Genomic DNA, 16,498 nt, shown 5'->3' with positions numbered 1-16,498 from the left:
GCAGCCCACGGGGTCACAGAGTCGGATACGACTGAATTGAGTCGACTGAAAATTAAAAACGGATCTTGCTAAAAGGAAGGTATGATGAGAATCATCAGCTGAGATGATGATTCTGTGGATAGCTGGCTCTAGCTGTGTGTACTGGGTGGAGATCCAGCTGGAGACAGAGACCCTGGCACGGGGCACAGACAGCGGCACCGGGCCAGGCCCTGCGCCCTCCCAGGAAGAGGGTCCCGCGGGTGGCCTGCATGGACCTGGGGCTCCCGGGTGATTTCTTGACGAGACCCGTTTTCCTCCTGCCCAGCCTCCGCCCAGGCCCGCCCAGCCCACAGGCGGCAAGAAGCGAAAGCGGGCGAGTGACGACATTCCAGACTGCAAGGTTCTGAAGCCTCTGCTGAGCGGCTCCATCCCCGTGGACCAGTTCGTGCAGACGCTGGAGAAGGTGAGCGCTGTGGGCGTGGGCGTGCCGCGCATGTGCCATCTGACCCATGCGCTGTCCCCGCAGCATCTGCCCGTCCTCGGTCAGGGCGGCGCCCGAACCAGGCCGGAGCTGCAGAGTTAAGAGGGGCCCTGCTCCCTCCTCTCCCGGCCCTTCCTCCCCCCACCCCCACTACCAGGCTGCCACGAGACTGCCCCCCAAACCCACTTCTTGTGGGAACCAGACCGAGGAGGGGCCTTTCTTCAGAAACACAGTTGTGACATGTGGGGCAGGGGGCTGGCCAGGAAAGAAGGCTCTGCCCCCTTAGGGCCACACTTTTGTACAAAAAGACCCTTTGCATGGCCGGCTCAGAGGAGACGCCAGTCTTGGAGCTCTTGGGGTGTGGTGTGGGCAGAGGGGTCAGGATGGCCTGATCCCCTGGAGCTCGAGAAGCGGGCCAGTGATTCCCAGACAGGGTCATGGGAGAGAGAAGCAGGTGGTCATGGTGGAGGATGGTGGTCTCCCCCCCGCCCCCGCAGTTCAGCAGCCTTCCCACTCTTCATCCCTGGTGGCTGGTGGAATAGATTTCATGACTGCAAGTAAAAGGAAAAAGAATTTATTAACCTGAAAGTGTTTTGTAATTCTGGCTTCAGTCACAGGGCTTCAGAGACCACTGTTTTGGCGTCAGAATTAGAGAGTCCTTGACAGAAAAGAGGAGCAATTGGCTAAAGATCGTATTTTTCATGCTGCTTCTTGCGGGAAGAACTGCAGTTAACACTAGAAACCATTCCAGGAAAAGAGATTTTCTTCTAAGTTAATTACTGCCTTTTGTCCAGACTAACTTAGTAGCTGAGTGCTTTCCAATCTTAAAGGCTTTCTCTTTGTTGGGAATTTTCTCCACTCATCATTAGTTTCCTCAAATGGAGGGCTTTCCCCGAGTTGCTGGGCTCCCTGACCCCTAGTGATGTGGGGACCCCCGGGGGCCCCGTGTGCCGTGCACACACAGCATTCCTCCTGACTGTGCGGCGCCCCCGGCTGTACTGAGGGGACTCCGGCTTCACTTGTTTGTTCAAAACTTGAAACGCCTTGCTTTCCCAGAAAGATCTTATTTACTTCTGTCTGGCTCTCCCAGGAGTTCATCTCTAGGACCCGACTCAACTACTCTCCCACTCCAGTTTCTGCACCAAAGAGGGAGAACCTCCCTAGGTCATGATTATTACCTATCTTATGTCCTTCTCAGGCAAATCATTCTTATTTCCACTTCTTTTCTTCTTTCTCAACTTTACATCTGATGTGTAAGGAAATTCTGAGTTAGCATTGGAGGGAGCCCTGGAGAAGTATTTGATACACTGCTTCATCTTCCCCTTTGGGAGGGACTTGCCAGATCACAAGGTCACTGGTACCTGCGGTGAGGAAGGCATCTTCCTGGGACAGGGTGGAGCATTTTTACAGGGACCACAGGTGTGGCCAGGAGGCTGGGATGGAACACCCAGCCTCCTGAACCCAGGTGCCTGGATGTGCTCCTCAGATGATACACAAAAACTTAAGCAGGTGGTAGGAATTCTGTTGTATTTTGTATGAGATTTTGCATGGTTGGGGGCTTCCCCTGGAATTCTATTGCTGTAGTAGGTCCTGGGACTGCTCTGAAGAACTGTATTGAGAAGAGTCCAAAATGCCAGTTTCTAGAATGTTCAGTGTAGCCCAGGCTGGAAAGGAAAGTGAAAGTATTAGTTGTCAGTTGTGTCCAACTCTTTGCAATCCCACGAACTGGAGTCTGTGGGATTCTCCCTGGTCCAGGGATCAAACCTGGGCCTCCTGTACTGCAGGCCAGTTCCTCCCCACCGTGTGAGCACCAGGGAAAGCAGCGCCGCAGATGCTGAAATGCCCTCCTGCCCCTCTTCTCTTGGTGCAGCACGGCTTCAGCGACATTAAGGTGGAAGACACAGCCAAGGGCCATATTGTCCTGCTGCAGGAAGCCGAGACCCTCATCCAGATTGAGGAAGACTCCACCCACATCATCTGTGATGACGACGAGGTGCTCCGGGTCCGACTGCGGGACCTGGTCCTCAAGTTCCTTCAGAAGTTCTGAGGGGAAGGCCCATGCCACCTCCACATCCCTGGACCCCTGCATCCTTCACTGCAGCTGCCAGCCCCCAGCGGAGGAAGGGAAGACCCGCAGCTGGCGGGTCTCTGGCTCGAGGAATGAAGAAGCGGCTTTTGAGATACCTTCTCAGGAGTCACAGCCAGAACTGCCCAGTCTGGCTTCTCAGCACTGTTCGAGGAGAGCGCTCTCCCTTTAAACTTGAGGCGTGTGTTCTTCCCAGGCCTGACTTCCCCAGGCAGGTAAGGCAGCAGGCTGAGGAGGAGTGAGAGTGACCGCAGCTTTGCACCGGGTCAGTGGTGGGAGGACCATGAAGGATGACGACTTGTGGCCCGTTTGTCACAGTTTCCCAGGCCTCAGGCAGAGCAACTAGTCTTTGATTTTATGTCTACAGTGCTGTACCTAGTAAAAAGGTGATGCCAAGAAATTAGCAAAGGTTCATTTTGCTTTTATAATGTGAGCTCAATTTGTTAATAAAATTTATTTTTTATAGAAGTAGCTGTGTTCTGTTGAACCTAAAATGTATGCGTTCATTTAGCATCTATCAAAAAATACGAAAATACACAGAACTGAACTTGGCAAATTTTAGTTTGGTGTGTGCATTAATATTTCTTCAGTTGTACAAAAGGGTGCTGCATCTGTATGGAAAGCAGCGCAGGCCACTAACACTGACATCTGGGGAGAGGGGAGCCTGAGCCAGGCTTCACTCGCCCGTGTCACTGCCTTTCCCACAGACGCTCCGCATTCCACTGCGCAGTAACTCAGACGCCTGCATCTGAAATAATGGAATTGTGTGAAACAGGTATTCTCCAGATTCCATCTAGTCTAGCATCAGTTGTCACACTCGTGCCAGTTCTGTAAGTATTTAAATGTTGGGGGTGGGGAGCAGCACACAAGTCTCAGAACGGGCCTACAGCAGAAGCAAATTCTTACCGTCTGTTCAGACTGGCTGAAATTCAGTTGGAAGTCAGCCCTCCAGCCTGGTCAGCGGCAGAGCATCACAGCGGGCTCGAGTGACCCAAGAACTGTAGCACTGTAAAACTCTTACCTGCTCAGGTTTTACAGAGAGTTGACTGTCTGTCAGTCCTCTCTCTGAAATGGCCCTGTCCCTGGGAAGCAGTTCTTCCTTAGAGAAGGGAAAACACAACTTCATTTTTGCCATCTCCAGCTGGGCCAGCCTTGGTTGGGTACAGCTGTGTTTCCACGGTCTGTGCTTCCCAAGGTACAGGTCACTCCAGTCGAGGGGCCTTCTTGACTGTGTCTTCAATAAACAGTGGGGGAAGATGAACATTACAACAGATGGACATGCCAGGGCTATGAGAATTTAGCTTGTTCTTAGGAGAGTTGTAAATATGCAGCACATGTAGGCATGCTTCCTAATAAAACTTAGAGAAATCAAGGTAAGTTTTTTTAGTTTTCTTAACATCTTGAAAAATGCAAAAGCAGTATAAAAGAAAGAAATCAAATAGTTGTTTTACTTAAATGTCCTCTAACAGTGAGTGACATGTCCAGGAATGGCATGTATTTGTCCAGGCTGGATTTCTGTTGAGGCTTAAGTAATCCCAAGGGATCAATTCCAAGGCCTTAATCTCGAGAGATGGTCACTAAAGAGACAAACAGTATGTGAATGTAAATTAATTGATAGACTGATGAGCAGGAAATAATTAAGAAATTATGAAGGTTTTAACTATCATCACCACCTACTTCATGGCACAAGCCAGTCAGGAAGACACAAAGAATCATTTGTTAGAGCAGAGAAAATCTAGATCCTGCCTCCTGTTAGGAAACAGCAAGTATGAATTACTGCCTAGAATTTGCATATCTGGATACCAAACCAGACTGGTGAGAAGATGACCCAGAAAAAAACGGTGGGACTTGCTGTCAGAAATGCAGCCCACTGATACCAATCTGGAGAAGAGGGTGATAATTAGAGAAAAGCCAGTAAAATCTTAATGATTAACCTAGTGATTAAATAGTAATTGAAAAGCCATTAAAAACAGTGAGGAGGAACCCAGTTTTCCCATTTCTTTTGATCTTTGCAAAATAGCATCTATTGCTGTAAAGCAAATTATCCCATAACTTAGTAGCTGAAAACAGAGAACATTTACTATCTCACCGTTTCTATGGGTCAGAAACCTGTGTGGCTTAGCTGGGTGCTCCTGATTCAGGGGCATCTTTCCACAGGGCTACCTGCAGTCAACGTGCTGGACAAGGAAACAGGTACAGAGGGTAACTTTCCCCAAAACCCATAGCCAGCAGCAAGTGGTTTCTGCCTTACTGTACCGTCATGGGTGAGCATCAGGGATCACGAGCTGGGGAAGAGGAGACAGGTCTCTTCATTCCTTTTTAGGTAAAGGTAACAACTACTCTTCTTGACCCCTGGACGGCTTGAAGCTTTGGGGCCTCACAGTTGTCCTATTAAGGCAGGAGTTGGCTTTTCCAAACTACAGGCTTACCTTGGAGATATTTTTAGTTTGGTTCTAGACCACGACAGTAAATATCTCAATAAAGCAAATCACATGAATTTCTTCATTTCCTAGTGCGTGTAAAAGTTACCTTTATATTGCAGTCTATTAAATGTACAAGAGCATTAGTTTTTCTTTCTAAGTGTACGGACCTTAATTTAAACATAATGCTGTTGGGGACACGGCACTGGTAGGCGTGCTAGACACAGGGTTGCCACAAACCTTCAATTTCTAAAACAAAAACAAAAAAAAGGCAGAGCCTGCAGAAAACAATGAAATGAGGTTTACCTGTACAGTGAAGTATCAACAGAAATGAGAGTGAAGAAACCTCCAAAGCTGTGTGATCACGATTCATGTGAGCCCAGCAACCCAGGGAGGAAAGGGCCCCCAAGCCCAGTGTTTCCCCAGCAACCACGAGGAAAGTCGAGCGCTGTCTCGCTGTTCCATGCATGCTGTGAAGGCAGAAAACCTCCAGTGTTCGCACATTCACCGCGGTGGAACCGTGGGTAAATAACATTACTCTTTCAAACCTAGAAGTTTAGTCATGCAGTCATGGCCAACTCTGCGACCCTATGGACTGTAGCCCACCAGGCTCCTCTGTCCATGGGATTTTACAGGCCAGAAGACTGGAGTGGGTTGCCATTCCTTCTCCAGGGCATCTTCCTGACCCAGGGATCGAACCTGGGTTTCCTGCACTGCAGGCAGATTCTTTACCACTGAGCCACCAGGGAAGCCCTAGAATGCAGTAAAAATAACGAATTACAATTCTGAAGGAAGTTGCCACTGAATCATGGAGATAGGAAGTGTAGAACTGAGCCAGACTCGTCTAGTCTTGCTAAAGGCTGCAGCCAACACTGTTCCTGGATCACATTTTAGACTTAATCACATCGTAAAAGCACTTTACCATCTACAGATTCAATGCAATTCCTCTCAAAATTCCAATTGCAACTTTCAGAGAAGAAAAAACTCTAAACTCTGTATGGAAGCACAAAAGATCCTGAATAGCCAAAAACAGAAAGAAAAAGAAAGCTAGAGGCACAGTTCCTCATTTTAAGCTTAATAAAAGCTTATAGTAACTAAAACAGTATGGTACTAGCATAAAAACAGACACATGGGCCAATAAAACAAAATTGAAGGCCCAAAAATAAACCCACACATATACATACAGTCAACTCATACTTGACAAGGGAGTCCACAAGACTCAGGAAAGAACAGTCTTTTCAGTAAATGGCATTGGGAAAGTTAGATAACCATGCACAGAGGAATGAAATTGGTCCTTCTCCGCCCATATACCACTCATAAAAATTAACTTGAAAGAATAAAGACTTACATGTCAGACCCAAAATTGTAAAGGTATTAGAAGAAAACAGGGGGAGAGCTCCCTGACACTGGTCTTGGTAACAATGTTTGGCAGTGACACTAAAAACAAGGAGAAAAATCAACTGGGACTACTAGCAAACTAGAAGAAAACTTTTGCATAGCAAAGGAACCCAACAAAATGAAAAGGTGATCAAATGGGAGAAAATTTTGCAAACTATCTGATAGAGATTAGTAGCTAAAATACATAAGGAACTCATAGAAATCAACTGCAGAAAACAACCTAACTTAAAAACGGGCACAAGTCTTGAATATACATTTTTCCAAAGACATAGGAATGGCCAACAGGTCCACGAAAAGGTGCTCAACATGATGACTCACTAGGGAAATGGAAATCAAAACCACAATGAGGGAGCATTTCACGTGTCAGAATGGCTACTACCAAAAGATGAGAAATACCAAATCTTGTCAAGGATGTGGAGAAATGGGAACCCCTGTGCACTGCTGGTGGGGAGGTAAGTTGGTGCCGCCACTATGGAAAAGAGCATTGCTGTTCCTCAAAAAGTTAAAAAGAGAACTACCACATGACCCAGCAACCCCAGTTCTGGGTATGTATCCCAAGGGAATGAAAAAATTACCTTGAGATTTCTGCATCCCCATGTTCACTGTAGTAGTATTCAAAATAGCCACGACATGGAAACTGAAGTTTCCCTTGATAAAGGATTAAAAAAAAATGTGGGATACATACACATACACAATGGAATATTATTCAGCCATAAAAAAGAAGAAATGCCTACCTTTTACAACAACATGGATGGATCTTAAGGGTTAAATGAAATAAGTCAGAGAAAGGCAAGTACTATATGTTCTCACTCATGTAGAATCTCAAAGATGAGAAGAGTGGTGGTTGTCAAGGGCCAGATACAAATGTCCAGATAGAAGATGCGTAAGCTGTAGGGATCTAAGGGACAGCATTGCGACTATAATTAATGATGCCATATGATATACTTGAAAGCTGTTGAGAGTAGATCTTAAAAGTTATTACCACAGAAGTGGCAATTATGTGACAGGACAGAGTTAACCTTACTGTGGTAATCATTTCTCAGTGTGATACATGTATCAAATCATGTTGTACACCTTCAGTTTACATATGCTATATGTCAATAACATCTCAATAAAACAGGGGGAGACTTACATGTATTAAACTTAAGCATTTTTTGAGTCATAGAACCACAGATCTTTGAGAGGTGTTTTTCCCACATCTTATCATTAAGCATAAAGAATATTTCTTCTTTCTCTTATATTGTTATCTGAGGCCACTGAAGGGGGAAAAAAGAGAGCTGTGACCTCTGCATGATCACTCTTATGCTAGCAGAATTTATCCTTTACACTTCTCTACAATAAACCATGGCAATATTTTCTAAGGCAGTTTATGTCTTCATGGCATAACTATGAGATCAGTCACAAATTAAAAGTAACTAATCCACATACTGTACAGTAATTTGGGACTACCAAACACATTATCAACTAAAAGTTTCCTAAGATTATATAAATTTTAACTAGATTACAATGTTCACAGTACTTTCAAAATAAAGAACTTTGATGTTATGAAGCCTTTTCCAGTCATCTGTGGGCCCTTCTACCCATCAGTGAGGATTTACTAACACCTGTTATATCCTGTGCAACGCCTTGTCCCTGAGGACGGAGCTCACCAGAACAGACCAAGTACGGGTTCCTCCCAAACTTCTCCCAAGGAAACAGGGGCTGATTTCCAGGACCATGAGCAAAAGACTACACAGAAACTCCTCAGTGCGTGAAGCAGGGAACCAAAGCCACTGCTCTGAGACAGCCCAGAGGGATAGGATGAGGCGGGAGGGGCGTTCAGGACGGGGGGAACACAGTATACCTGTGGCCAATCATGCTGACGTATCACCAAAACCATCACGATACTGTAACTGACCTCCAAATAATTTTAAAAAATCCTAACTACTAGAATTAGTAATACAGTAAGTAATTAGAAAAAAAACTTAAAAAATCAGCAGCTCCACTCATAATAGTGTGAAAAGATATTTAGGAATAAGCTTTTGAAAAGATGTGTAAGATCTCTACATAAAAAGCCTTAAAATTTTTGATGATAGACATTAGGGAAGATCTGAATACATGAAGAGAGAACAGCATGTTTATGGATTAGAGACTCAGTATTATTATATTTCAGTTCTACCCACCGATCTACAGATTCAGTATAATCTCATCAAAATCCCAGTATATAACAGCAACAATAAACAACACAGTTTTAAAAAGCTTTTAAAAATTTTATGTGGACCATTTTTAAAATCTGTATTAGTTTGTTACGGTATTGCCTCTTGTTTTTTTTTATGTTTTGGTTATTTTGGCCATGGCATGTCGGATCTTAGCTCCCCAACCAGGGAACGAATCCCCTGCCATGGAAGTAAAGTCGTAACCAGGGAAATCCCCAACGGATATTTTTTCAATGGGCAAAGGACTTGAATAAACATTTCTCTGAATAATATATACAAATGGTCAATAAGCACATGAAAAGGTACTGAACATGGTTAGTCACTAGGAAAATATAAACCAGACCCTCGGTGAGGTACCACTCCACATCTACTAGGATGGCTTTGATTTTAAAATTATTAATTATAAAACAAGTAATGGCAAGGATGTGAAGATACTGAACCCTTGTGTGTTGCTGGTGGGAGTATTAAATGGCACAGTAGCTATGGGAAAACAGTTTGGCCGGTCCTCAGAAAGTTAAATATTGAGTTACCGTGTGATCCAACAATTCCACTCATTGGTATCTACACAAAAGAAAGCAGGGACTCAAACACATATTTGTACATCCATGTTCATAACAGTATTTACAGTGGCCGAAACGTGGAAGTAACCCAAGTATCCATCAACAGGTGAATGGATAAACAATATTTCATGCCGTAATTATCTGTACACAAACAAGGAACTATTGTCCAACCATAAAAAAGAAATTCTGATACATGCTATAACATGGATGAACCTTGAAAACATGCTCTATTAAAAAAGCCAAACCAAAAAAAACACATAATACTCTGATTCCATTTATATGCCTGTCCAGAATAGACAAATTCATAGAAACGTAACAGATTTTGTCAGGGGCTGAAAGGAAGGGGAGATGGAGAGCTATTGATTAATGGGCACAGCCTTCTATCTGAGAAGACAACGTGCTAGAAATAGCTGGTGGTGATCGTTATACACTGAATATTCTTACCACCATTATATTGTATACTTAAAAGTGGCTAAAATGTCACATGTGAATTGAAGTTAGGACACATCCTCTTACCATACACAAAAATAAATTCAGGATGGTTGTCTGAAGACTTAAACATAAGATATATGACACCACAAAACTTCTTGAAGAGATGATAGGCAAAGAATTCTCATCACCATCAATCCCACGCATGGGCAAATACCCAGACAAAACTCGAATCCAAAAAGATACATGCACCTGTAGGTTCCCAGCAGCCCAGCCAAGACATGGAGACAGCCTAAACGCCCAACGACCGATGGACAAATGGAGGAGACGGGGTGCACGTACTCAGGGGGCGCTACTGAGCCGGAAAAATGCCAGCGGCAACATGGATGCAACTAGATCACCATGCTACATGAAGTCAGAGAGATAAGTGCTGTGTGCCACTTACATGTGGAATCTAAAACATGACACAGGAACCTATCTATGAAACAGAGTAGAAACGGCTGTCCAGGGGGAGAGGTGTAGGGGAGGGCTAGCGTGGGAGGTCAGCAGATGTAAGCTATTATATATGGAATTAACAAGATCCTACTGTATAGCACAGGAACTACATTTAATATCCTATGATAAACCATAATCAAAAAGTATTTTAAAAATATATATATGTATAATTGAGCCCTTTTGCAGTACAGCAGAAATTAACATGGTAAATCAACTATACTTCAATTAAAAAATAAAAGTGGCTAAAAGCATTTTAAGTTCTATATGTAAGAATTTTTAAAAAATTTTAATTCCAGGTTAGAAAAAAATTGACAAACTAATTCTAAAATTTATATATTGAAATACAATGTAACTATAAACACTGAAAGCAATTCTAAGAAAGATAAGCAAGTTGGAGAATTTATACTACTTTTGTTTGAAGACAAACAAAAAAACTACATTTATCCAGTCTGGTATTAGCAACAAATCAGTAACAGAAGAGAGAGCTCAGACAGTCGTTATGTTGTCAAGAAAGGCCCCAATCAATTCAATGGAGAAAGGAAATTCTTTTTTAACAAATGGTGTTGGAACAGCTAGACAGTCATTTACCAAAAAAAAAAAAAATAGAACCTTGACCACCACCACCCACCATACACAAGTATTAACTTGAGATGGAGCTTGGACTGTACAGCTTTTAGTGGAAAAATTGAAAGAATACCTTCATGACTTGGGCTAGGCACAAGGCTCTCGAGTCACAGAAAGCAACAAAAAAGAAAAAAAAGTTCTAAATTGATCTCGGCAAAATTAAAAGCTTCTGCTCATCAGAAGATACCATAAAGAAAATGGATAGGCAACCTCCAAACTGGGGGGAATATTTACAAAACACACATGTGACAATGGACTTCAGGGCTCTATTCTCCAGAGGCTCACAATCTGGTGTGGGAAACGCAGGGGCAGCCACTGGAACAGGGGACAGCGGGGCAGCGGAGGGAAGCAGCAACTTGTGAGCAGGGTGGGTTTCTTGAAGAGGGTGCTTCAGCTGAGACCTGAATGAGCTGGCATTAAAACAAGGGGAAATGCAAATCAAAACTGCAATAAGGGATCATCACACACCATCAGAATGGCCATCATCAAAAAGCCTGTAATCAATCAATGCTGGAGAGGGTGTGCACTGTTGGTGGGAATGTAAACTGATACAGCCACTATGGAGAACAGCATGGAGATTCCTTTAAGGACCAGGAATAAAACCACCACACGGCCCAGCAGTCCCACTGCTGGGCATATACCCTGAGGAGACCAGAACTGAAAAAGACACGTGACCCCAAAGTGTCCTGCAGCACCATATACAATAGCTAGAACAGGGAAGCAATCTACATGTTCACCGCAGGTCAACATGTCTTCAAGATGTAGGCATAAGTCTTACCATTTTATAGATAGTTTAAAATATAACGTGTTTCCCACCACAGTTTAATGGGTGACCCAGGATTTGAACCCAGTATCCTTAAACACAACATTTTCTTAACCACAGTTTTGCAAATATTGTGGAATCTTCTATTTCAATATATCAACCACTAACACTGACCACTTTGGTTTACCTTGTCAGGTCCAAGCCAGAACTAAGTAACTTGGGAACAGAACCCAAGTTAGACGCGTCACCTCTGCAGCCTAGTAAGACCCCTATTTCCACAGCCTTGTGCAACTTCCTTAAGTTCCTCTGGTTCTGGGACAAGTTACAACAAGGAGATGGATGGCTGGAAGAACAGGACCCTGGCAGCACCTCAGCAGGCATCCCCACCCGGTATGACATCATCCTCCCCCGTCACCTGCCACAAACCTACCTCATCAGTTGTCAACCTTACTTTCAGAGTAACGCTGGACTTCTGGTCCCAGGCATCCTTAGGATCGTTGCTGTTCCGTCTTCCAGTCATGTCCGACTCTTCGCGACCCCATGGACTACAGCGCTCCAGGCTTCTCTGCCCCTCACCATCTGCCGAAATTTGCCCAAGTTCATGTCCAAACTCACAACTGCCAAAACCAGGAGAGGAGCACCCAGCTCAGCTTCTCCCTGGCTCCCCATCCTCCTTCCTGTCTCCATCCGTCTCCAAGTCTGTGTCTCAGTGTCCCCTCCCTGAGGATGGCTCCGATCCCATGGCTGAGCAGAAGCCTGGGACCACAGCAGCGAGATGCAGCTGCTTTTCGTGACCCCTAAGTCTGACGGGGCCATTATAAACCAGCCCTGCTCTGGGCTGGGGAACACGCAGGGAGCTCCCTAACACCACACCACACACACTGACAAGTCACCACGAGAAAGGTGGGAAACACGTGCCCCATGCCACCCCATGTCCATACGCAAACCAGTTCCGTGACAGTTCCTCTCGATCCGATCTAGTGACTGATCCTGGAAACGGACACCAAGATGGGCAAGGCTGCCCGTGCCCACTGACAGCATCACCCGGCTCAGGCCCGCAGGCCACGCTGGGCCCAGGGCAAGCACAGCCGTGCAGGAAGGGCCCGGCCGTGCACCGTGGGTGGGGTGGGGGGCTCCTGGAACAAGCAGGGACCTTCCCTTAGGCACTCTTCCGTCCTGCAGAGAAAAATCACAAAGACCTCCAAGCTGCTTGTAGTCGCCATTTTTTAATTTTTATTTTTTTTACAAAAACCCAACGTAAGACCATTGTGCTCATGACTGGAAAAGGGGTGGGGTGGATGGACATGGCATGAGAATCATTAGAGCCTGCCCCTTCAGAACACGAGCACTGCAGAGAAGCGCCCGCCTTCACACAGGCAGGCCGCTCCGGAGGGACTCCTCCTCGGGGCACGGCGCCCGGGCCCTGCCGTGAGGGGCGGTCACACGGGCGGAGGGCCACGGCGCAGGCCTGGTGAGCGCCTGGGGGCTCCCCTCAGGTGGGTGTCTCCCACCGGGGAGCACGGATGCGCTGGGCTCTGGGGGCGCAGACGGCAGCGGATGGTCACGGGACGGCTGACGAGGCTCATGTCTGCAGGGCTGTGGCAGGTTCCAGGTATCAGCCAGGTGGTGCAGACAACTCTGGACTCCCCACGCTGAGCAACAGGCATCAGAGGCACTGGAAGCCTGATCTGGGCGTCCCCCTAACCCGCCTCGCAAAATGTGACGGCTGTTCTCTGGGAGACCGACCAGGCCCCCGAAAGCCCTGCACCCCCTGCCTCTCACGTGAGTGTCCTTTACAGACGCGGCTCGTGTCCACCAGAGCCTGCAGGCCGGGTCCTTCAGGTCGGGGTCACGTTCAGGTCCAACAGCGCCCCCTGCTCTGACATCACCGCCCCCCACCCCTGAGTGCCCCGTGACGTCATCCACCAGCTCAGGGCACCAGCTGCTCTGATCTGTCCCTGACACTCAGGGACCCCTGCCTGGCTCCACCTCGGGGGGTCCTGACACAGCTACTTTCTCACCAGGGCCCCGTGCTCAGAGGCAGTCCAGGAGTTCCTCACATTAAAAGAGACAAGATAAAAATAGCAGCCACATTTATAGCTCAAAACACCACACTCTTTGGCTTCCCAAAGGGAAGAAGGCTACTGCTAAAAAGAATCAAGTCCAGAGTAAAGGAGGAGTAATTAGAAAGTCAGGAGGCGGGTCTGGACCCCTGCGCCGGGCTGCCGAGCAGCAGCGCTTGTTTCCTAGGCGGCGGCCTCAGCAGGCCAGACGCAGGGAGATGCTAGCAGGGACGTCAGGGAGACAGCCCGGTCCTGTCCGCCGACGGGGCGAGCCCCTCAGGTCAAGCAGCCCTCCGGGGGCGCTCCCTCCAGGACAGAGCTGGCTTCAGGTGACACCTGAAGAGGACCCCCTGGGGGGCAGGCAGGTCAGAGAGGGATGTGCCCCCTGGACACGGGAGGGGAGGTGAGGTCCGGGGAGACGGAGCTGGCTTAAGGCATGTGCGCGCCCAGGACAGGCCCGGGCTTGTGTTCAGTCACTGAGGGGAACCTCCTAGACTCAGCCTCACCGGAGGAAAGGGGGGTCCAGAAAGCACGGCAGAGGTCACGGGCTACATCCCAGCCAAACGCCAGTGAGACCACTCTCTTCAGTTCCCCTACTGCTGCCACCACCAGAAAAAAAAAATTAGCTTCCTTCTGTTTCAGCCCAGGAAGAGAGACTGAAACCCACAGGGGGAAGTGGTAATATGGGATGTGAACACCTGTTCAATTTCAGGCTGGATTTGAGCTTAATCCAACAAATCCTATGCTGCCATCATTTGACATACACCAAACCAACCCCGGCAGGGGGGGCCTGGCACCCACCCGGGCTGAGGGATCTAGGAACTACAGGATGCGGGTCCAGAGGGGGTGGGTAAGGTGAATTTCACCCAGGTATCATCCCAAGGCAGGTGCCTTGCTGTGGCTCCCGGCCAGCCGGGTGGGAATCAAAGGGTGCTTGCTCACTTGCTCTGCGCCAGAAAGTCGGCCGACCTGCAACCAACCACCCAGGCCCCCCTGAAGTGTAGCCGCCAGGCATCTGCTCTCTACGAGAGAACGTTCGGGAAAGTCTGCAGGCAAAGTACAACAGGTCTTTAAAAGGAGGGTCGGACAAAGTGAACAGTCTGGGGTCTGTCTGCAGGTCTCGGTCCTTCCTGTCTTCACTCTCAGATGGGGGAGAGGGGGAGCCAGGTCAAGTACGCAGACAGCACACCCAGCAGGAAGTCCCTGACCCACCTGTCCCATGCAGGAAGCTCAGCTGCCGCCAAATACACAGGCCCCCATCCCACCAAGAACTCGAGTGACAGGACAACTCGAGCCACAGAGCACTGTCGGCAACAGAAAGCGGGGAAGGAACCAACCCACAGGGCTTAACTCAGGCAAGAATCCCAGGGCCACGCCAGCCCTTTCTTATTTCCACACACAGGGGCCCTGGGGAGGACAGAGACCATCTTTAAGGATGAGCCAGACACAGGAAGGCCAGGATCCTTCTCTACCGAAATACAGACCACCACGGCAGGACCCTCCCTTTGTGAGATGGGCAGAAACGCCAAGCTCCCCCTCGAATACATACATATGTATATGTCTGTGAGTGTGTGTGCATGTATCCGTATACACCCACATATACATACACACACACGTATGTGTATATATACACACACATATATAAATAAACCTTGAATGGCAAATCTGAAAGTTTTTAAATAATAATAACAGTTGTTAGTGAATTAAAAAACCACAAGCCGGCTGCGCCGGGCTCGTGAGCTGTGAGTGACTCCCCACAGCCCCGTGGTCCTCAGTGTAAGCTATCGTCAGTGCCCTGTTTAGGGAACCCTGGTGGCCTGGGACCAGGCTTCCGGGCCCAGCGCCGCCGACTTCAAGAGCAAGGCGGCCCGCCCCTCCCAGCAGAGGGCCTGGCCCGACCAGCCGGGGGCGTCCGAGGCCCTTCAGTGTCCAGGGCCCCCGGAGCCCCTCCGTCGCTCCGCCCCTCCTCGCTCCGCCGCGCAATGCCCCTAGATGAACTTGAAGCACTTGGTCTTGTCGTGGGGCAGGCGGGTCTTGAAGAGCACAGAGTCCACGCGGAACTGCGTGTACAGCAGGGGCATGTAGCCGTACACCTTGACGAAGAAGTTGATACACTTGTGCCGCTCATGGAAGTGGGAATCGTCGTGTGACAGAGCCTGAGGGCATCCCGGACATCGGAAAGTCCACCGTGAGGTCACCTGGGAGCGGGAAGAAAGAGCAGAGGGTGAGAACCTCGGCGCCAGTATTGACAGAGGCCCCGAAGCTCAGCCCATGAGGCCTCCGTTTCTACGGCGACGAAACAGAGCCCGAGGCCCATGCTCACTCAGAGTCCTCTTCCTGCCAGGGACATATTCAACACCTACACTGCTGGCAAGGATGTGCTTTCCAAATGGTCCACACTTAACAGATATCGAAAGCCTTGAAGTCTTCAGTGTTACTTATCTCAGTGACTCTACTTCTAGTATTTCTCCTGGTTGCACAGCCAGATGTTGTAGGTACAAAGTTGTTCATTTCATTCATGTTTTTAACAGCAAAATACTGGAAAATTACCCATCAAAGGGGGACTAGTTAAATAATTATAAAACACTACACATCCATTACAAAGAAGTTTTAAGAAAGTCATATTTAAAGACAAGGGAAAGTGATCATACTATAGTTTACTGGTTATTATGATGATGAAACTTCAAGCAATTAGAAAAGTATGCAGAGGAATACAACAGCTTCACTGTCAACAACACAGCAGAGCAGATAACATAAGACCCCTCGGCAGAGAATGCCTGAAAAGGCAGGATGAAATACAGAAGCCGTCTTCTTTAAATATACTGGCTGAGCTTGTAATCAAAGAAATGAAATCCTCAGAAGTCAAAGGAGTGAGAAGGCTTGAAAATCCAGAGACAGCTAGGAGCTCCAGTCTTCCCAAGGCTGGGACAGCCACTGTCATCAAATCAGATCAGAGACTTTCTAAAGCCTGGGACCCAGCGGAAGGCCACGTGAGTGGGAGGCAG

General features: G+C 47.6%; 2 protein-coding genes across 8 annotated transcripts in view; one reads left to right on the top strand and one right to left on the bottom strand.

Annotated features, from left to right (window-relative positions):
- INTS9 (integrator complex subunit 9) overlaps positions 1 to 3,014 on the top strand; it is a 120,428-nt gene extending 117,414 nt beyond the window's left edge. For both annotated transcript variants that reach the window (XM_020893105.2, XM_020893106.2), the window contains 2 exons: positions 305 to 442; positions 2,331 to 3,014. In XM_020893105.2, the coding sequence (XP_020748764.2) occupies positions 305 to 442; positions 2,331 to 2,507 (315 nt within the window). In that variant the 3' untranslated portion in view covers positions 2,508 to 3,014. The remainder of the gene's footprint in view (positions 1 to 304; positions 443 to 2,330) is intronic.
- Positions 3,015 to 12,640: 9,626 nt separating this feature from the next.
- EXTL3 (exostosin like glycosyltransferase 3) overlaps positions 12,641 to 16,498 on the bottom strand; it is a 62,564-nt gene continuing 58,706 nt past the window's right edge. For all 6 annotated transcript variants that reach the window (XM_070480635.1, XM_070480634.1, XM_020893104.2 and 3 more), the window contains one exon: positions 12,641 to 15,691. In XM_070480635.1, the coding sequence (XP_070336736.1) occupies positions 15,482 to 15,691 (210 nt within the window). In that variant the 3' untranslated portion in view covers positions 12,641 to 15,481. The remainder of the gene's footprint in view (positions 15,692 to 16,498) is intronic.

The sequence above is a fragment of the Odocoileus virginianus genome, chromosome 18, assembly GCF_023699985.2.
Source record: "Odocoileus virginianus isolate 20LAN1187 ecotype Illinois chromosome 18, Ovbor_1.2, whole genome shotgun sequence".
In the NCBI taxonomy this organism is placed as follows: domain Eukaryota; kingdom Metazoa; phylum Chordata; class Mammalia; order Artiodactyla; family Cervidae; genus Odocoileus; species Odocoileus virginianus.
Note: the sequence above shows the minus strand (reverse complement) of the source record. Positions and strands in the feature narration are given on the sequence as shown.